General features: G+C 45.8%; 1 protein-coding gene across 15 annotated transcripts in view; it reads left to right on the forward strand.

Annotated features, from left to right (window-relative positions):
* The window catches only part of CIT (citron rho-interacting serine/threonine kinase), a 186,158-nt gene that overhangs the window by 58,531 nt on the left and 105,058 nt on the right, over window positions 1-22,569 (forward strand). For 13 of the 15 annotated variants that reach the window (XM_021073540.1, XM_021073541.1, XM_021073543.1 and 10 more), the window contains exon 10: window positions 7,202-7,385. In XM_021073540.1, coding sequence (XP_020929199.1) covers window positions 7,202-7,385 — 184 coding nt within the window. Of the gene's footprint in view, window positions 1-7,008; window positions 7,386-7,505; window positions 8,351-22,569 lie in introns of those variants that run through there. The other 2 variants (XM_021073555.1, XM_021073554.1) reach the window with 2 other exon arrangements.

The following is a 22,569-nucleotide window of genomic DNA, read 5'->3' on the forward strand; positions in this document are numbered from 1 at the left end:
TGTCTGTTAGAGGTTTCTAGCATCAACCTCTTCCAGCCATCACCGTTGAAGCGATCGTTATCTGTCTCTGGCACGGACACCAGCCCAGCACTCTAAAACTCTCTCTAATAATCCTCTGTCAATGCCCCCACTTCAAGGTCCAGCCAGGTTTTCAGTGTCGTTTGCTTCCCAGCCTCGTTACTCACAGCTTTCTTGGGCTGCCATTCCCTGGCTTCCCTAAAGGACCACTCATGCCCACTCCAGTCCACAAAGACACGTTTTAACTAACTCTTGAGAGTCAATCACCTCCATGACGCTTTTCCTACAGGAACACACACAAAACCCACTGAATCCCCATGACGGCCATCACTCTATTGATGTACTCTCCACTTTTCACACCCTCATCTTGTCTCTAAAAGACACAAAGAGCCTCCTCTTCACTTATTTTGCTGTTCTGTCTTCATCATGTAGATAAGTGGGATCCCACTGGTGCCTCAGATCTTGAGGAACTGGTAGACAGCTAATTTTGGGGTAGTTTTAGATTTGAACATAGCTTCTAATCATTAGAGTACTTTTTTTTGTATTTTTTTTTTTTTTTTTTTAAGGCATGGGACATCATGGTAGATAGATTGAAGTTGAAAATCCTTTTAATTTAATATCATTGAATGCCCACTATGTTCCAGGCACCGTCCTGATTCATGATATCATTACACAAAATTTATGTGCCTTTGCCCTTTCTGACTCTATGTTGTCTGTTACTTACCTTCTCCCTGGGCCACACACTACTCAGCCTCAGTGTCCATATTCCATAGTGATGATGAAAAGTCATAGGAGTTTTATGAGCCCCATCTCTATTCAGGTTTTTGTTTTGGTTTTTAATGTTCCCATTCTTCATGACTAAATGGGGTACTCCGAGTTTCCTAAAGTGGTATATGGCACGAAATAGCCCATTAGGTCTAAGAAATCAGCTGCTTGCTCTTCATTTGTTCCTTTCACAAAATAGATAGGAAACCTTGAATCAGGACAGACAGGTACTATTCCAGGTGTTAGGTGGATACAGCATCGTCTTTCGCCTCCTGGAGCTTCTCCTCCAGTGTGGAAAGCAGATGATAAACATGAGACCAAAATTAGAATCTTTGGTGTTTTTAATATTAATGTTTGTCTGGCAAGCTGAAAAGTTAAAGGTTTGAATAGGATAAATGGGACTCAGTGAAGCGTGCTAGAAGTAGAGCTGAGAGGACGAATCCATTTGCCTTTCCTTCCCTTGTTTTTCTTTTTTTTTCTTTTTTGTGTGAATATTTTTAAAGGCAATACATTTTCCCCCCTAAAAAAGCTTCTAATGAATGTCAGAATTAAAACAAGGAGAGAATTTATGGGAGCAAGATTAACTACAGTTCTTAAAATAGTTCTTTGTTTCTGAAAGCCTTGTTCTGCCATTGATCTTAGAAGGGGCGGAGGAGAAAAGCCCTCCAGAACATACTTGTGTAGTCCCTGCCATAAGGAGAATATGCACTGATGTGACCTCAAGCATAGGCTACATTTATTTAAAATATGTATAGGGAAAGGTGTTTTTATTGTTGTTGTTTTTAGTAGCTTTTACCAATGAAGAGATCATAATGTATGACTTCTCATTTGTTGTTATTGAATGTAATGGGGATGTGGGGGGTGGTGAGATGGTGATTTCATTACGCTCTATCAGAAAATATTAATATAGGCACTCATTAACATATTTTTCAGACAGAACAATCTCCATTTAACTCAAACATCCAGGAACTTCTTGGTAGCCTCTGTCATGCCAGGTGCTTTCTTTGCAAGAGCCATTTTCTAGTCAATCACTCATCTGTCTATTCAGCACATGTTTATTATGCACCTACTATGTACTTGGCCCTATACTATGTTCTTAGGTGCAGTGTGTACCTCTTATCACCATAGATACAAATCCTATGATTTCAGTGACCTGCTAATACCTTTTTAAAGCAAACGTGTGAGTGTGTGTATTTATGAGGATCAAAAAAGGGACTTTTTGGAGTTCCCTAGTGGCCTAATGGCTAAGGATTTGGAATTGTCACTGCTGTGACTTGGGTTCGATCCCTGTCCCTGGAACTTCTGCATGCTGTGGGAGTGGCCAAAACAAAAAAGAAAAAAAAGGTCAGACAGAGAGAAACTTTTTCCATATGGTACAAGAAAAAGAATTAATCCCTCAAGACAGGTGTGGTCACGTATTTGGTAGTTTTTAGATTATACAGTGAGTTCCTTCAAAATGCGGCATCTGGTGAGTTCCCATTGTGGCGCAGCAGAAACAAATCTGACTAGTGTCCATGAGCACGCAGGTTTGATCACTGGTCTCATTCAGTGGGTTAAGGATCCTGCATTGCCGTGAGCTGTGGTGTAGGCCACAGACGTGGCTCGGATCCTCAGTTGCTGTGGTTGTGGTGTAGGCTGGCAGCTGTAGCTCTGATTTAACCCCTAGCCTAGGAGCTTCCAATATGCCTCAGGTGTGGCCTTAAAAAGCAAAAAATAAATAAATAAATAAAATAAAATGTGGCATCCAGATTTTGAACTAGTTTTCTCTTCTCTTTCTGGTACTCCTACTAGATGTGCATTGGACATTCTCATCCTTTGTCTCCTCTTTGCGTGTACTGCATTCTTCATGAGCCCTTCTCCAACTGATGCTGACAAACACTGGGCATCTTGTCAGAATGCAGGTGCTATTCCGTGAGCATGGTGTAGAGCCTAAGAGTCTGCATTTCTAACCAACTCCCTAGTTATGCTAATGCTACCAGTCTACAGATCACACCTTGTAAAGCTTTCTTCTATGTGATTTCCTCTGGTCTTAACTGCTAGTTCACTAGTTTTCTCTTCAGATGTGTCTAATCTATTTAACTCTTCCAGTGAGTTTTGACTTATAAATTCAGCCGTCATACTTTTCATTTTTATTTTATTTTTTGCTTTTTTATTAAGGGCCACACCCTCGGCAAATGGAAGTTCCCAGGCTAGGGGTCAAATTGGAGCTATGGTTGCCAGCCTACGCCACAGCCACAGCAACTCAGGATCTAAGCCTCGTCTGCGACCTATACCCCAGCTCATGGCAGCACTGGATTCCCGACCCACTGAGTGAGGCCAGGGATCAAACCCACATCCTCATGGATGCTAGTTGTATTTGTTTCGCTGTGCCGCTATGGGAACTCCCATACTTTTCATTTTTAAAATTTCACTTTGTTTCAGTTCGGTGCTTTGTCTTTTCTTCAGAATATCTTGTTCTTTTATTAGAATTTCTACTCATTTATCTTGATAATAAGTGAAAATTTATCTCACGGTCCATTTTATTTAATTTTTTTGTTTTTTAGATCCGCACTCAGGGCATGTGGAAGTTTCCATGCTGGGGGACAAATTGGGGCTGTAACTGCTGGCCTACTCCACAGCCACAGCAACACGGGATCCAAGCCACATCTGCAGTCTACACCACAGTTCATGGCAATCCTGGATCCTTAACCCACTGAGCAAGGACAGGATTTGAACCCATGTCCTCATAGATTCTAGTTGCATTTGTTACCACTGAGCCACAATGGGAACTCCATCCACTTTAGATTGTTCTCCTATCTGCAGTTTTTTTGGGGAGGCTCATTCTCCCACTTCTTGTATCTACTGATGTTCTTTCATGGTAGTTTGGGTGGTTTCTTTTGCCTTGTTACGTGTAGTTGTTGGTTTTTACTTTTTTAAATTGTAATTTTTTTTTTTTTTTTGTCTTTTTGTCTTTTGTTGTTGTTGTTGTTGCTATTTCTTGGGCCGCTCCCGCGGCATATGGAGGTTCGCAGGCTAGGGGTTGAATCGGAGCTGTAGCCACCGGCCTACGCCAGAGCCACAGCAATGCGGGATCTGAGCCGTGTCTGCAACCTACACCACAGCTCACAGCAACACCGGATCGTTAACCCACTGAGCAAGGGCAGGGACCGAACCTGAAACCTCATGGTTCCTAGTCGGATTCGTTAACCACTGTGCCACGACGGGAACTCCTACTTTTTAAAATTGTGAACTTATTTCTAGCTGGGAGTGTATGTATGTATGTATGAGAGAGAGAGAGGTAGGGAGGGAGAGAAAGAATCTTTTGTGCTCTGGGCTACAGTTATTCATTTATTTTCTTTCTTTCTTCCTTTCTTTTGGCTCTATCTGTGGCATAGGGAAGCTCTTGGCCAGGGATCAAACCTATACCACAGCTGTAACCAGAGCTACAGCAGTGATAATGCCAGATTCTTAACCCACTGAGCCCCCAAGGAACTCCCTGAAGCTACAGCTGGTTTGTTTTTGTTTTGTTTTTTTTTTTGCCAAGCCTAGGGCTTATGAAGGTTTGAGGGCCAGGAATCAAACCTACACCATGGCTGTGACCTAAGCCACCATACTATCAATGCCAGATCCTTAACCTGCTGTACCACAAGAGAACTCCGAGGCCACAGTTTTAATAGCTACCGTATTTCTTTCTTCCTAAAGGGCTTGAGGCAAGGATGAGCATCCATCACTTTCTGGTGGGTTGCCTATTTCCAGTTCCCCTTCTTCTCTTAGACTTGAGGCTGTGGCTCTTTTCCTTGCCCAGGTGTGGCCCTAAGAAGCCCTTCTTTTGTACCCAACTACCTGTCTAGAGGCTGGCATTCCCAGCTTTTCATCTGTCCAGTGACTCTCCTACCCATTACCAGGTGGGGTATTTCATGTTGACTTCTCCTCCCTCTTATTGAAGATGACCTGGCCCCTTTTCTAATCTCGACCACACAAGCTAGCCTACAGCGTGAGGGAATTTTAAAGAGGGATCTTATTTTATAGTACGGAATTTCTCAGTCGTAATTATTTTACAGAGGGTGGCTCCTGCCCCTGTATTAATCACACTCCTCTCTCAGACATGGAATTCTATTTCAGTCTCCTAAAGATAAATTAGTGTATAGTGGAAAGGGAATTAAACTTCTGCTAGGAATGAAATGGTATGATTAACACAAATATCCACGTGAGTGTGTCTGTGCCTTGTGTGGGAAAGTAGAATACTCACCACAGATTCTGTTGCATCTCACTAGCCTTCTACCTACAGGGTCTGCTGTAAACATCTGTCTCATGTGAGCATTAATAATAGCAGGTAGTCTTTAGGGAGTGTTTGCTCTATACTAAGAACTATGCTAATAAACAATGTATATACATGCTTTTTCATTTAAACCTCCCAGCATCCCTTTGAGGAGATTATCTCTGAAAGGGATGCTGGGAGCTTTAAACAAATCTCCTGAAACTGAGGCTCAGAGAGGTTAAGGAACTTTCCCAAGGTCACAGTGCTAGTAAGTGGTGGAGCTGGGATTTGAACCCACTTAGTCCAAGTATGTGCACCTAAGCGTGGTGTGTCCATATGAATCTCATCTGCAAAGTTCTCTCCATATATTTCCTCAGTATCTGAGTTTCCTTATTTGGGGATGGAAAACCTCTTTTTTATCCTTAAGAAAAGTAATTTCCACTAAGAAGTAGGCTGTTTTTTTTGTTGTTGTTTTTTGTTTTCCTTCTGAAATAAAGGTATTGGGTAATTGAAATCTGATTGGATTTGAGCCCGTGTTAATGGAAGTACACATGAGAGGTGGGCTGAAACAGTCAAGGTAATTTTTCTTTCCATCAACTAATTTTTAAAGTGTTTAAGCAAGTAGATTCTGATAGTTAACGGGGAAGATACAAATTCTCTTAAAATCTTGGAGGTGTTTGATAATTTTCTGGAAGTGCATATTTTACATTTTCAACCTTGTGCCACATCTCGGTGCACCTGAAGCTCTGAGAATGTTCTTTTTGCATTTTCCTGGGAGCTGCCAGACCTCCTTATTCTGGCTTCATCTCCTCCCCGCACCGCATCCCTTCACCGCTCCATTTCCTTCCCAAAGCTGCCTGCTGCTTCCGATGTTGTTGTTGTCATTGGGGAACTTTGGAAACAGCCAGATTCTTTGGAGTCTGTAAGCTGAAAACAAACTGCTGCTCCTAAGCTGGCACATAGCTCGGTCTGGCACACAAGGAGTTAAAAGGAAGCCTGGGCTGAGAAGGGCTGTGACAGTGGGCCTAGGGGGCGCTCAGGAGGGCTCTGGCCGTGACTCATGCTGCTCTGTCACTCAGATCAGCATTGGCCCCTGCCACGCAGGCGGCCAGGTGGGGTTAGAGCCAGAGCACGCACACACAAAGTGGGGAGCATGAAGCCTGCACTGCGGGGGATGTGATGCCCAGCTGGCCCGCTCACCCCCGGCCGCCCGCCACAGACGCCTCAGCCCGCAGCCATGGTAACGCTTCTGGCCGGCTAAACCCCCGGGAGCCCACCACAATGGGCAGCCTCCTGGTGACTGCTGGGCAGGTGTCCACCTCCCTGAGCAAGAGAGCTTAGTAGGTCCGCAGGAAGTGGAGAAGATGTAAGGCGTCCCTGGCCGGAGTCATGCCTTAATGAGGTAGGACGCAGCTGGCCATCTACACCATCAGCACGCAGGGGTGCCGTACATCATCGGGAAGAACTTTATCTGGCCGGTGTTTCATTATGCTGATTAAACTGCGGTGGATTCAGGGGGCATGATAGAGGTGGGGAGGAGGGATGATGAACTGAAAAAAAAAAAAGTGGTTCATAAGAGCTCCAAGTATACTCATCCAGAGATGAATGGGCTAGACTGCAGTGCTGTCCTAACACGAGTTACATGCCTCCTGAATCTTCTGACCGGCTCCTTCTCCCTCCCATTAATCCACGAAATGTAGAAATACCACCTTGTCCCAATGATGAGCACTACACATTAGTAATTTGCACTCATCAGGAAGAGGAAATAAATAGGTTTAGGTCATCAAGCATGCTGGCACGAGCCCGCTGGTGCTCTGTAGCAGTGTTCTGGAAATATCAGGAAGGGGTGGCTTGCTAGAATGAGTCCCCAAGTGCTCTCTCGTTCTACCAAGTGACCTGTTTGAGTTGACCCTTCAGTTTACCCCAGCTGGGAAGGCAAGCCGGTCTGCAGGTTGGTGGCCATGTTGGCAGAGAAGGGGTTAATCTCTTGTTGCTGGAAGAGCCCGAGCGAGGCTGGGTCTGCCTGTGTGTGAGCTAGATTGAAAGCAAGCGCTGCAGTGCCATCGGGAACGCTGAAGGAGTGAGACGATTTTCTTCTCCGCAACAGTGTGGAATCCGTCTGAATTTTTTTCTCTCTCCCCCCCAACCCCCCACCCCTTCTTCTTGTTTTTCTTTAACCAGCTCCTCCCCCCTTCGTTCCCACCCTCAAGTCTGATGATGACACCTCCAATTTTGATGAACCAGAGAAGAATTCGTGGGTTTCATCCTCTCCGTGCCAGCTGAACCCCTCGGGTTTCTCGGGCGAAGAACTGCCGTTTGTGGGGTTTTCCTATAGCAAGGCACTGGGAATTCTTGGTAGATCTGAGTAAGTGAAAATTTGACTTTTCTGGGGGACCTGCATTGATGCAAAGCATACAGAGCCCAAAGGTGGTGGTGGTGGTGGTGGTGGTGGTGGGGTGGCGTGGGGTGGGGGTGGGGGGTGTGTGGTGGAGGGACGCTGTTAATCAGCTCTCATTCGGAAAGCAATTTACCTGATTGGGCTCTGGTGGGGTAGAGTGCTCATATTCTCATTTTGCTGTGTTGAATGTCCCTCTTCCCGTCTGTAGCGTCATAATTGTCAATCAGGTACTTTGGGTTAGTTTTTCAGTCTTTGGTCTTCTTTATCAGGGAGAAGGTAGTGGGGGATACCTTGCAGTGCAGATCCTTGGTGAAAGGAGAGATATGCAGGGTTGAGATGAGCTGTCAGTCTATTTACCCATCTATATATCCATCCATCGCTCAGGTGGGTGGATGAAGGTTGCTATCTTGGCAGTATTAAAAGAAGCCTAAAATCCGTTCTTCATCTGCTAAAGATTCCCCATGGGATTAGCTGAGCTGCAAGTGGCGGCACCAGAGCTCTAACCAAGAGATGGTACCCGGCTTGGCTGGAAGTCGGCTGCAAGACCGGGGATCTGGCAGCGGAGCTTCTGAGCTGGCGAAGCGCTGGCGGCCAGAGAGAGCCCCGTTACCGTGAGCCACCGGGAGGGAGTGTGATGTAACCGAGTCATTGATTCACAGAAACTGAGCTTCACAGGGAAAAAGCAAACAAACCAGGATACTGGAAAATGGAAGTATAAACATGACTGTAAACCCCTTCCCATGCTCGGTCTTTCTCGATTCTTGAAAAAGCTAATGAAGAACGCCTTGCTATGGCACTTGGGACTTGATGGGGGTTGGGGGTACTGGCTTCCAGCCTCCTGGAATTTCTCTGAAATGCAGTAGCCTCCGTGGATACAGGAGCTCAGTGTCTTGCTTCTTGTCACGATCGGGTGACATTCTGCGTTTGGAGGTGTGAGTTCCCTGGGAAGGTTTAGACTGGCCGTGTTACTCCCCTGATGCCCCAGCTTCCTTCCTTAGAGGCTCTTGGGTTAATGGTGGGTGATTAGTCGCTGCCCACTTAGACAACAATCAAAATTGGATTTTCTCCTTGGCAGCATTTATTCCTGATTTGTTGTGCTGGTAGCTCAGACATCGATTTAAAGGGATGTCATCTGGGTTCTTGGATGGTGCCTCCCCATGGGTGCTATTTTGACAGTAATGTTCCTGAAAAGATTGCAGACTATTGTGGGCAACTGGGCACTTAATCAGAGGGATGGTTGTGGGCTGCAGTAGAATTTGAGAGAGCTGATGATGATGGAAGATACTGAGGTGACCCTTCTTTCCTCCCTCCTGGGGGCTGGGATTAAAATCAGGGGTTGGATTTGGGTAACCTTGGCTATACCTCTCTGGCTCATTGGTCCTGCAACCCCAAAGCAATCTGGATGATGGGAGGAGAGGCAGAAAGCTACCTAGCTGTTGAATGTGCCATCGGATGGGTTTGAAATGGCCCAGCAGGGCTGGGAGGTTTGGCACTGGCATTGACGAGCTGGGCAGGATTGGAGGCCTGATGGGAAAGGGTGTATGGTTAGTGGGCAGCTTAACCTTGACACACACAGCACACTGAAGGTCACCCATTGGACCGGATGGAGGTGCATGGAGAGTTCTAGTCCTGGTTCGTAGTGGGCTCGCTGGGTCAGAATGAAAGCTTGCTTGGGGTTCTGATCAGTGATCTGAAAAACCAGGAAAGACTTGAGGGGGTTTAGATTTCAGAGGCCAAGGCAGAATGATGTGGGGGATCTCGGGGATTGCAATTAATCTGAAGCAGCGTGCCATTAATTGCTTATTTTTCAGGAAGACTGTAATTGCCTCTTTCTGTTCCTCACAGAAAGCTCAGTGAAGGGAGCTCTCTGACAGGGCCATCTCTGTACCGAGGCCCAGGCACTCGATAAATATTTGTTGATTTAATTTACACCTGATTGTTTCCCCCAGATTGTGTTTATATTGCTCACTGTAGTTGAAGCTATGCTATATCACCTTTGGTAGTTCAAAATAGATCTCTAGAGCATGAAATGAGCTTCTCTTCATGCCCCCACAGAATGCTTAATAAGATTCTCAATTTTAAAAAGTGCATGCCCAAGCAAAACTGTATAATTCTTATCTGGAAGATGGAATTGAAGTATTCCTGTTTTTTCTCGGGGAGGGGGGCACTTTCATGCCCTTCCCATGATAATTTGGGGTTGGAATCTGAAAGATCTTTCATTTCATATTTTATAACATGAACTTGCTGTTGGATTGGTTTATTCTGCCAGGGGCAAGCACTACAGGTGAAACTTAAAGCATCATTTTAGAAATTCACCCTACCTGTTGGATGTAGGTGACCCTGGATCATCATCATTTAGAAATGCCATAGAAAAGACAGTGATAAATTACTCAGAAGTCCCTGCAGTTTTGTCACCTATAGTTGGCAAATTCATTTGGAGGTGTGTGGGGAGGCCTTTTCTGAGGGTGTCACCACTGCCACCAGGGACCTGGCATTTCTTCCTGAGTTTTCTCCTTTTCCCCTCCCTGTTTCACCATCACAGGTTTTTATTTACACACGTTGATTGCTTGTGCTGTTACTCACTCTTCACATCACTGAGGAAACTGCAGGCGCTGCTATACTGCATTGGGAAAAATTGACCCCAGATCTGTTACCAGTCAATTGAATGAAATGTTCAGAGAGGGAGCTGAATGAAAGAGGCATTTTCACAGAGACTCTGGCAGTGAGGATAATTTGAATTTTACCATCACTTAACACTTTTGGGCACCCTTCTTTGGGGACCCCAGACTATTTTTAAGCCAGCTATTGAATGCATCATTGCTTTAGGTTGAACGAGAATCTTGAACTCAGGATTCTATGTCTGAGGTGCAGTGGGATTTGCAGCCTGCGTTGAAGCCTAAGAGAGTCTACAGAAGAGGTTTTGGTTATCTTTGGGGTAGAATTACTACAAAGTCAGTGCTGGAGAATGTGTATCTTGTACCTATTTCTTTTTAACCAACAGCAACCCAAACCATATCCCCAACCTCTGAATCCCTGGGTGTTTCTATGAGCCTCTCTCTACTTGAATTTTACAGTGGTGGGGTAGTTACAGAAATCAGTGTGTTAAAGATAGAATGGATCCCAGCCCTCCCTCTGTCAGCAGGGGGTACATTTTTCTAGGTCCTTCCTAGAAGCACTGCCTTTCTGCAGACCTTCAGTATAAACTCTATAAGGAAAAAGCCGGTAGGCTTTATATTTTGTGTTCTTTTTTACACGTGCTGGTGTTATGCTTTTGGAGAAGTTGAGAATCTTAGAGGACCAATAGGATCTCATCGAGCCTGGCATCTGTGGGATGACAGTGTCTGAATAGGCTATTTTTAGGATGGGGGCTTTCTCTTTTGACTCAGGGCTTTTTCCTTTCCTTTTGGGTGGATCTAAAAATTTATTTTTGGAGCCAGCCATCCAAACACTGTGGAAGAGTAAAAAATGGCTCTGCCAATGCCTTTCCAGATTTTTAGAGAACAAGTTTCTGGTGCCTCTTCCTTGCTCCACTGGGGCCTCTTTGCATGTCAGTTTCCTCATATGCAAAGTGAGGTATGATGATACTTCCCTCTTAGGGCTTTGGGAGGATTATGCGAAATATGCAACACACTTGATCTAATCCCGGGCACATGGAAAAGTTGCACTGAATATCCACTATTATTGTTTTTGTTATTACTGATACACTGGTCTCTATACACATGGTGTCCTTCTGTATGTGTGAAGAAGATAGGGAAATAACTCGGTAATAATTAAATAGTCCAAAGTCATTCGAGACCAGAAACCCAGCTTCCCAGACCTTGCGCATTTTCTGCTAGAGATGCTTGAACACCTTGATCCCCCCCACATTAATATTGCAGTTGCCAAATACCTGGAGGTGAAAGGTTGGGGTGGAATGGACTCGGGCGGGGGGGGGGGGCAGAATTAGAAGGCCCAGTCCCAGAATGGGTTCCATTCCCATCAAGCTGAAAGAGTCAAAGCCTTAGATGTGAAATACTTCATGGGACCCAAAGCAAACACCTTCCTTGACTGCAGAATATCACGTACACACTGGTTATCCAACTGCTTTGGGAGAGCCGGGAGAGTAAAGGCAAAAAATCTACTGTGGGGCCACTTCATGGGTAATGCCAATTCCCAGTTCTTGCCAAGTACAGGGATGATCTTGTTTGGAACCTCTGTGATCTCAGAGGCAGGACTAGGTCTTACTCATCCTGGCTGGCTCTCCTGGAGCACGAGACATTGGAGACCCTCAGAAAATACTTGTGTTGGAACTGAGCTTATAAGAGGACTAATGGAAAGTCGAATATTTGCCCTGGCTTCGTAAAAGTAGATTCGGGTCAATGGAGAGGCACATGCTTATCCTTCCAGGGTACCGACTCAGCACCAGGCTCTGTTGCAGTCATTTTATTACAGGTTAACTCTGCACCAGGCTCTGTTGCAGTCATTTTATTACAAGTTAACTCATTTAAACTGCACAACAGCCCACAAGGAGGGTCCTGTCCTCGTTTCCATTTTGCATGTGAGCAAACTCAGATGCAGAGAAAGGAAGCAACTGGCCCAAGGTCACACAGCTTCCAGAGGTTCAGCTGGTTCTTGAACCTGGGGCCTGGGCGGGGGGGGGAGGGGGGGTGCTCCAGGGTCTCTTAGCCACTGTGCTGTGCCACAGATGGGCGAGATGGGGACATTTATGTGGATCCCCTAGGTTCTTGTGCTATGTCAGAAGCAGAGGTGCTTTGTCAGAAGCAGAGGCGCGTTGTGGGCCGTGGTGAGCTAGGCTGATGGGCGGTGGAAAAGCTGGGTTTTTTATCTTCAGTCTCTGCCAGTTTATTGAGTAGCTCTTGGGTGTTTCTGACTCCTCCCTCTTTCCTCTGTTTAGCGATTCTCACCTTTGTGTGCGTGTACCTACACACATTAACACATGCCTGCACACTCTGTCCCTGAGAGTTCTTATGTGCTTGAGTGGAAGCTTGGCAAGGACAGGGGTTGCAATGACCTTGCTCTCCACTCTCCCTTCAAGCCGATCTTAGACAAGCTGCTCAATAAGCATTGGGTAAATCAATCCAAATCGTTTTTATGGCTACAGCTCCCAGTTGGTTGACCAGACTGTGATCTGTGTGTGTTTGCATCTAGGTTTTGTAGTTCAGCTGCCTCCCTCCATCCATTCTAAGAGGGTTTATTCTGGTGGACGATGGCCTGAACTCTCTAATCAGTCCCACTTTTTTTTGTTGTTGTTGTTGTTGTTTTTTTTTGCTTTTTAGGGCTGCACCCGTGGCATATGGAGGTTCCCAGGCTAGGGGCCTAATCAGAGGTACAGCTGCCAGCCTACACTACAGCTCATGGCATTACCCACTGGTCCAGGCCAGGGATTGAACCCACGACCTCATGGTTCCTAGTCAGATTTGTTTCTGCTGTGCCACAGCAGGAACTCCCCCACTTCTTTTAAAAAATTTTTATTGGCATATAGTTGATTTATAATGTTGTATTAGTTTCAAGTGTGTAGCAGAACAAATCAGTTATACACATTTCCATTCTTATTTTCCCATATAGGTGAGTACAAACTATTGAGTAGGTTTCCCTGTGCTGCACAGTAGGTTCTTGTTAATTATCTATTTTATACAGTAGTGCTTATGTTATTCCCATCCTCCTAGTTCTTCTCCCCCCACCACAACGGTTTCTCCTATGGTAACCATAAGATTGGTTTTGAAATCTCTTGAGTTTGTTTCTGTTTTATAAATAAGTTCTTGTGTATCATTTTTATTAGGTTTCACATATAAGTGATATCATACAATATTTGTCTGACTTCACTCTGTATTATAATCTCTAGGTCCATGTAGTTGACAATGACATTATTTTTGTCCTTTTTTATGGCTGAGTAGTATTCCTTTTATATGTGGACTACATCTTCTTGTTCTTCTGTCAATGAACATTTAGGTTGCTTCCATGTCTTGGCTATTGTGAATAGCGCTGCAGTGCACACTGGGGTGCCTGTGTCTTTTCGAATTATGGTTTTCTCTGGATGGATGCCCAGGAGTGGGATTGCTGGATCACATGGTAGTTCTAGTTTCGGTTTTTTGAGGAACCTCTGTGATGTCCTTCATAGTGGTTGCACCAACTTACGTTCCCACCAGCAGTACCGGAGGGTTCCATTTACTCTACATCCTCTCTAGCATTTATTGTTTGTAGACTTTTTGATGATGGCCATTCTGTCTGGTATGAGGTGGTACTTCATGGTAGTTTTGCTTTGCATTTCTCTAATAATTAGTGATGTGGAGCATCTTTTCATGTGTTTCGTGGCCATCTGTGTGTCTTGGGAGAAATGTTTATTTAGATCTTCAGGCCATTTTTTTGGATTGGATTTTGTTTTGTTTTTTAATGTAAAGCTGCATGAGATGTTGAAATACTTGTGGAGGTGGCGGGGGGGAGTCGTCCCTTAAAAACTCCTTTCCTTTCCACCTCCATCCCAAGGCTATTTGTCATTACACATACACCTCCAGATCCCTATGGCAAACAGCCTCACCTGTGTTTTGACAGTCTGAGCAGTAGCAGAGGCTACTCTGGTTCTCTGTACCTCCCAAGTAAGTTCCCAAACTGTCACCAGCTCCTGCCCCTGGTCCCTGCCCTCAAGTACTCCGTGCTGTTTCCACTCCATGGTCATGCTGACCAGGCACCTAACACTCGCCTCTGTGCGTTGTGTTTTCTTTTCTTGCTTAGCTTCTCCCTTCTCTTAGTCAAGCACATCTTGTTCTTGCCTCATTCTGTTCTCTATTTAGACTGTGCGTGCTTGCCTCTCGGGCCTGGCAGGCCCATTCTGCCGCCTTCTCATTCGTCTTTAAAGATACCTTGAGGAAATCTGATCCAAACCATCCCAGCCCAATCCCGAAGAATCGGCTCCAAAAGATCTGTCAAGTGCGTATTTTGCTGGCCTACACATGCTGATTTGCATGGTTGCCTCGGATCCCTTAAGAAGACAGTAATTGACTAAATGGTGCTGTATGTTCCCAATCTCGGTGCCAGTTTGGCACCTGTCCTTCCCCTAAGTGAATTTCTCCCCGTTCTCTCTGTCTGACTTGTCTTGCATCTCCTGACCTCTCTCTCGCCTTCCTTTCTCTGACGAACTTCATGAAAGAAGAGCCTACATTCAGTGCTTCTTTTTCAACCTCTCCAACTCTATTGAAAGTGCTGACTCAGAAGCCATGGATTCCACCCCACCACTGAGTTGAGTGGTCTCCGTCTTGACACATGACCCCATGAGTCACCATATTTGTCTTGAAACTTTCTACTTTCCTTCTTTCTACATTGTGGGAACTTGGTTTTCCATCCTCCCTCTGTGACTGCAGTTCTCTCTCTCCTATGGCTGTTCTCTTCTGTTTCAGGCCCTTGAAGTGTTGAGATGTTGCACCATCCCCTGCAGTTCCACCCTAATTGTCTCTCTCTCTTTTTTTTTTTTTCCTTTTAAGGCTGCAGCTGCACCATGTGGAGGTTCCCAGGCTAGGGATCAAATTGGAGCTGCAGCTGCCAGCATACACTATAGCCACAGCAACTTGGGATCCAAGCCACATCTGCAACCTACACCACAGCTCATAGCAGTGCTGGATCCTTAACCCACTGAGTGAGGCCAGGTATGGAACCTGCGTCCTTGTGGATACGAGTCAGGTTCATAACCACTGAGCCACAATGGGAACTCCCTCATTGCCTTTTTAGCCTCTTCTGGGTGATCTCTTTCAGTCCCTGGACTTTAACTCTCATTTGCCCAAGGCCTTCCTCCCAGTGTGCCTGGTTCATCCTCACCAGAATATCCTACCAGTTCTCACCATCCCTGTCCCTTGTTCTAGCATAGGCACACTCCCTTCTCTTAGCCACTGGGTGCCAGTTTTGTTTTCCTCAGTTCACTTAAGAAACCACCCCTCTGTCCACCTTTCTAGGCAAGAAAACGGAGTCATCTTAAACTCTTTTTCATCTCCCCCACCCTCTCAGCTGTTACCAAGTTTTCTAAGTCTTGCCTCTAGGATGACCCTTGCACCTCTGCCCGTTTCTCTGTCTTCTCTGCCACCCCTCATTGAGTTTTGCTTGGACTATTGCAGTAGCCTCCTGACTGATGCATATGCCTCCGGTTTTCCCCAGTCTCATCCATTCTCCACAGAGAGTGGAATTCTTCCAAAGCACAAGTTGGATGATGTCATTCTCCTGCTCAGACCTTTAATAGCATCACGACGTGCATGGAATTAATGACCACTTCCGAGCTTGGCATTCAAGCCTGGTATGCTGGGACCCCAGCCTACCTTTTCACTCATCCCTCCTGCTTGTCCTCTATACCTGGCCAGGCTGCCTAGTGCTCATCGAGGAGAAGGGGACCTTGTACGTTAAACAGTACCCTTGCCTCTGGCAGGTCTTCAGCGAACATTTGTCAAATTGAATTAGACAGAAGTGGCCATGGGTTATGCCAGTTCTCCTGCAGTTTACAGCTTCTAATGGAGGCTGTCATCTTTGAGCACTTCCGCTGTGCCCAGAGCTGTGCCGAATGCCTCATCTCATGCATTCTCCTTCAGTCCTCACTCTCACCATAACTCTCTGAGGCGGCTGCTCTTCTCCCCATTTTATAGAGGAGGACACTGAGGCTCAGCAAGGGCAAGTCATTTTCCTGAGGTTTTGCAGGTCATAACAGGTCTGTCTTAGACCCATAGGCTGCCTCCAGGACCACTATACCACCCTGCATCTAACAGTCCTGCCTTTACCAGACTCTGCAGAATTGACACACTAACCCAATAACAAAGGTGAATTCGTGGTACTGGGAACATTATAAGGGCTTGACAAACATGCTCGTTTATCCCAGGGGTAACCCACAGTAGTACCATTAAGGAAACTGATCAAGGTAACCAGTCAAGAAGCTTGGTTTATCTTCTTAAATTCACACGCCATACATGGCAGAGGATGGCCAACTTTTCCAGCTTTTGACTTTAGAGCTGCTAGATGCATTTTTTTTTTTTTTTCAACCTGATGCATATGGAAGTTCCCAGGCTAGGGGTTGAATCGGAGTTGCAGCTGAGGCCTATGCCACAGCCCCAGCAACACCAGATCCAAACTGCACCTGTTACTTATGCTGCAGCTTGCGGCAATGCTGGATCCTTTACTCACTGAGCAAGGCCAAGGATTGAACCCGCATCCTCATGGAGACTACGTCGGGTTCTTAACCTACCAATCCAACAGGAACTCCAATAGAAGCACTGTTTTTTTTTTTTTTTTTTTTTCGGTCTTTTTGCCTTTTCTAGGGCCACTCGCACGGCATATGGAAGCACTCTTAATTTTGGGGATGGACTGTTGTACACTCATGGCAAGTCTAGGCCTTGGGATCAGGTTGATGTAGTTTGAAATCTAGGCTACTCCCCTCCCCCCCCCTCTTTGAACAGGTATTTAACTTCTTGGCATCAGTTCTGTAATGTATGAAGTGGGGGTTGTTTGTGCCTACCTGCTGGGTTTGCTGTGGGGACACATGGAGCATGGGTTGTTCGTGCCTGGAACAGAGTGAGTACTCATTTCCTATTATTGTTGTTTAGGGATGAAGATGGGCCTTGGGCTGCTTTTGAGTCTCCTTTCTTCCCTGCTCTACTCTGTAAAGACATCCTGCTGGTTTCTACCCATTGAGAGAATCAGGCCCCTGACACAGGTCCTTCTCTCTCCATCCAGTCTTACTACTTAGAGTGGAGTCTGTGATGTGTTGATTAAACCTGCACCTTCCATAAAACACACCCCAAGTAGGACTCAGCCCCTGCGGGATCCGGAATCGGTGCTGAGGGAGGAGGACGTGCACTGTGTTTGCCCTGGAGGTCACACCCTCCCACCCACCCTCCAGCGCTGGAGCATCCCGTGTATGGGACTGCATGTGTGTTACTGTGACATGGCCATCCCAAAACCAATGTTGGGTACCTCCCGCTCAAGGACTAGAGGGCTTTCTCAAGCCAGCATTAATTCAGTGCACTGTTGATTTTTTTGTTTTTCTTTTTAGGGCCGCACCTGTGGCCTATGGATGTTCCCAGGCTAGGGGTCCAATTGGAACTGTAGCCTCTGGCCTATGCCACAGCCACAGCAACTTGGGATCCATGCCTCGTCTGCGACCTACACCACAGCTCACGGCAACGCCGGATCCTTAACCCACTGAGCGAGGCCAGGAATCAAACCCACCTCCTAGTTGGGTTAGCTAACTACTGAGCCACAATGGGAACTCCGAGTGTGCTTCTCATTTTGGGTGTCTTTGTCCCACTGTGGCCTTTTAACTGAGACTGACTAGGGCACAGAATTGCTCCGCACTTCATTCAGTCGTTTGTTCAACAAACATGTAGTCCTAGGCCTTATGGCATAACTGAGTGAGACTGGTAAGGTCCCTGCTCTCAAGGAGCTAGCATTCTGTGCAGGGAGACAGGAAAGTAAGTTCATGGGTAAGAATTTTTCAGATGGTAAGAAGGACTCTGAAGAAATCAGAACCCAGGAATTCCCATCGTGGTGCAGCAGTTAACGAACCCAACCAGGATCCATGAGGTTGTGGGTTTGATTCCTGGGTTAAGGATCGGGCATTACCTTCAGCTGTGGTGTAGGTCACAGACGTGGCTCGAATCTGGCATCGCTGTGGCTGTGGCGTAGGCCGGCAGCTGTAGCTCTGATTCAACCCCTAGCCCAGGAACTTCTATTTCCCAAGCATGCGGTCCTATAAAGCAAAAAAAAAAAAAAAAAAAAAAAGAAAGAAAGAAAGAAAGAAAAATCAGAATCCGGGTGGGGAGTGGCTGGTAATGACTAGCCCTTGGGTGTCTAGTAAACAGAGAGCATGTTGGAGTAGCCCAAGCTCTGGGTTGTACAGGGAACGTCATCCAAGAGCAGGTCGGCAGGGGCTTTAGTCTTGGATTCTGCTCTTTTCTGCAATGAGCAGGAAGCCTTTGCAGGATTTTGAGTTAGGGACGTGGCTGGTCTGGTTCTCATGGTACAGAGAGGCCCACTGAGCATTGTGTGGTGACGAGCAGGATGTTGAGAGTTGGATTCAGGAAGATAAGTCAGGTCACTGCAGCCATCCAGGTAGGAGGCAGAGGTCTGTCAATGCAATGGACCTGCAAAGCTAGCACTGCCTTAGAGGTGGGGCTGTATTAGAAATCACATAACTATACTTTGGTAACATGATTTTTATTTTCATTTATTTTTAGAGCTCAAATTAAAAAAAAAATTTTTGTTATAGTCAATGGTCTGTCAATTTCTGCTGTACAGCAAAGTGACCCAGGATAGTGCGATTTTTAAGAAATGATTCTTGGAGTTCCTGTTGTGGCACGGTAGAAACTAACCCAACTAGTATTCATGAGGATGCAGGTTCAATCCCTGGCCTCACTCAATGGGTTAAGGATGTGGTTGCCATGAACTGCAGTGTAGGTCGAAGACTTGGCTTGGATCCTGCAGTGCTGTGGCTGTGGTGTAGGCCAGCAGCTGTAGCTCTGATTCAACCATTAGCCTGATAACTTCATAGGCAGCGGGTATAGCCCTAAAAGGCAAAGAAAAAAAAAAAAAAAAAGAGATTCTTCTAGTCACTTATGATGGAGCATGATAATGGGAGAAAAAAGAATGTATACATATATGTGTAACTGGGTCACCATGCTGTACAGTAGACAAAAAATTGTATTGGAGAAATAACAATAAAAAATTTTTTTTGAAAATGATTCTTGACTCATTCCAAAGCAAATGCTCAAATCCAGCTGAAGACCACTGCTCTGTGTGTGTGAGGGAGAGAACATAGTGTTGATGTCGATTGGCGAGGGGCTGCCCCAAAGCTAGCTAGATTTGGAAGCTTTTTAGGAGAGCGGTATTTTTTTTTTTTTTTTTTTTGGCTTTGCCTGCAGCATGTCAAAGTTCCCAGGCCAGAGGTCAAACCCGTGCCACCACAGTGACTTGAGTCACAGCAGCAGCAACGTTGGCTCCTTAACCCTCTGAGCTACCAGGGAACTCCAGGAGAGTGGTCTTTTGATGCAGTGGACCCCCTTACCCGCTGGGGGTACTTTCCAAGACCCTCAATGGATGCCCGAAACTGCCTATGGTACCGAACTCTCTCTATATACATTTTTCTTATACCTATATACAACCTACAATAAAGCTTAATTTATAAATTAGGTGTAGGAGTTCCCGTTGTGGTGCTGTGGAAATAGATCCGACTAGGACCATGGCCTCACTCAGTGGGTTAAAGATCTGGCATTGCCATGAGCTGTGGTGTAGGTCACAGACACAGTTTGGATTCTGTGTTGCTATGCCTGATTTGACCCCTAGCCTGGGAACCTCCATATGGTGTGGGTTTGGCCCTAAAAAGCAAAAAAAAAAAAAAAAAAAAAAAAAAAGGTATCGTAAGAGGCAAACAGAATTGCTGCATCACTACTTTTGGGCTTTGGGGCTGTTACAAAGTATATTTCGACAACTGAGGCGGCTAGCAGGTGGTGTGCAACGTGTAGGTACTCGGGATAAAGAGATGAATCAGGCCCCAGGTGGAACAGATCGGGGTGGCGCGAGATTTCGTCCCACTATCCAGAACAGGGCTCAGTTGAAAACTTCTAAGTGGTTTACCTGTAGAATTTTCCATTTAATATTTTTGGGCCACTGTTGACCGTGGGTAACTGAAACCACAGAAAGTGAAACTGTGGAGAAAGGGTTGGGAGGACAACTGCATTTCCAGGTGTTCGTAATGGACACTGACGTGTGTCTTTAAACAGGCTTATCAAGTTAGTTCATAAATTTCAGAGTGCTCAATCTTAAAAGCCAATATATTTTTGGAGCAGAATGCTGATGAGTGTTTTATTTTTTGCACCATATTACATCTTGCACTTGCGTGTATTTTTAGTGCCGTTGGCCACAATTGGAGGTAGAGCCCTCAGCTGAGCTAATTTTGATTCCATCATTTTTAGCCTTCAGTATCCGTTCTTGGTTATCTCAAGAATATTTGTGATTTGTGATCTGTGTGATCAGCAATTTGGAGGCAAGTCTTGCACACTTGGGATCCCTTTCCTCAGGAAACAAATGAATGGCTTGATGCTTAAGCATGATCTTGATTACTGCAGTAGTGATCAGAGAGACCACCACACACAGACACTTTCTTTAGGTTGGAAGTAGACTGTATTCTCTTTTGATCCAAAGTGTTCTATTGACAGCGCTATTAAGGAAAAATTTTTTTCCCAGTTAGGGGATTTATTTATAGCCATCAAGAAAACCGCGTTCTGTCATTTTCCCTTAAATGTTGAAGGTACAGGTAAAACAGTTTTTAGGTCACATCTAACACGTTTTAAGAAAACCTTCTTTCTGCTGCAGGGGTAATGACCCAGCCCAGCCCTCCCTCTGTGTCCTCTGCCATTACCTCTATTAATACTCTCTGGGCCTCTCTAATTATAAAGCAGATGTGTGTATGGGGAAGAGATGTTGAATTTCAGAGTAAATTTTTCAGGAAAATAGAAGCTAGGGGAAAAAAGGAAAACCCAAACTTGGCTTCATGCTAGAAGAGACAGCACTGCTGTGTGTGGGTGGGTGGCTGCATGCACCCGCTGCTCACAAGTGCCTTTTCTCTCCATGGGGACAACTGGCTGTGTGTCAGAGATGTGGCCAGGAGGAGTAGGCAAGCAATGTGTGGGCAGGCTGCATGTTCTTTTATTAGCATCCTCATTGTACTGCATCTCATCGAGCCCAGAGTGTGAACCAGCCTGGGCCTCTAAAATCTGTACTGTTTCCTCTTTTAATATAGCACCCCCCTCCCCCCAAGTCACCAAGCGATGGAGGAAGAGTTGCTCTTGGGTGTGGGTCGAGCTGTTTCTGGGGGTAGCTGTGGACTGACCTGGTGTGTGGATGTTCTTGGGTACCCAGGCTGTCCCCAGCTTGGGCTTGGAGTCCAACACCCGGTGTTGCAAGCAGCTAGTCCTAGATAGAAGCTCCCTTTCCCTGTACCATCCTTTTTGCCAGTTCTCTTTGACTTTGTTTCTCCGAGTGTCTGTGGCACTTTTCTTGGGTTTGTCTGAGGCCGTCCAGCCAAGAACTAGCAGAATTGGGATTCCCACAGTTGCGGAGCCCAACTTGGAAGCAAAGCCCAGCTCTGCTCCCCACACCTGCACCCTGGTCATCATGATGCGGTTGGGTAGGGAATGCTGAGGCCATAGGGTAAGTAAGCTCTTCCTTGGCCTCAGTGCTACAGGAGAGTAACACACCCACCTCAGAGATGGCTGGGCTGGGCTGGTGGGCGGTCAATGAGGTAACCCCTGAAGTACCTGGCACGGTGCCTGACCTGGTGCTCAGTAAATTATCATCGTACTATTATTTATGACAGAGGTGTTGGCATTAATTCTCTCTCCTACCTTGCTACTTCTTTGAGGAAACAAATTGTGGCTTCCTTAACTTTATAGCCTCCACAGTGGAGTTTTGTAACTTGGTGCTATTGACATGTTGGGCTGGATAATTCTTTTCATGGGGGATTGTCCTGTGGATGTAGGATTGTTGAGCAGAATCTCGGGCCTTTACCCACCAGATGTTAATAGCACTCCCATGAAAATCAAAAAAGTCTTCCGACATTGCCAAAATTGCCCCTGGTCCAGGACCACTGGTTTACAAGTACCTCTCATGGGATCACAGGGCTTTTATGTTCTTCTATATATATAAATAAGGGATAAATGTCTGTCTTCCTTCCTACATGCCCATCCATCTTAAACTTATTTGTAGGAGTGGGTCAAACATTATAGGCATACCTTAGAGATACTGTAGTATTCGCTGCAGTAAGGTGACTATTGCAGTAAAGCAAGTCACACAAAATTTTTGGTTTCCCAGTGCCATATAAAAGTTATGTTCATGCTATACCACAGTCTGTTAAGTGTGCAACAGCATTATTCTCAACAGTGTACATTCCTTAATTAAAAAATACTTCATCAGAGTTCCCATTGTGGTTCAATGGGTTAAGAACCTGATGCAGTCTCCCTGAGGATGTGGGTTCGATCCCTGGCCTTGCTCAGTGGGTTAAGGATCCCGTGTTGCCCCAAGCTGTGACACAGCTCAGAACTGCATCTCAGATCCAGTGTGGCTGTGGCATAGGGTGGCAGCAGCACCTCTGATTTGACCCCCAGCCCAGGAACTTCCATAAGCCATAGGT

The sequence above is a fragment of the Sus scrofa genome, chromosome 14 (genome assembly GCF_000003025.6).
Source record: "Sus scrofa isolate TJ Tabasco breed Duroc chromosome 14, Sscrofa11.1, whole genome shotgun sequence".
Lineage (NCBI taxonomy): Eukaryota > Metazoa > Chordata > Mammalia > Artiodactyla > Suidae > Sus > Sus scrofa.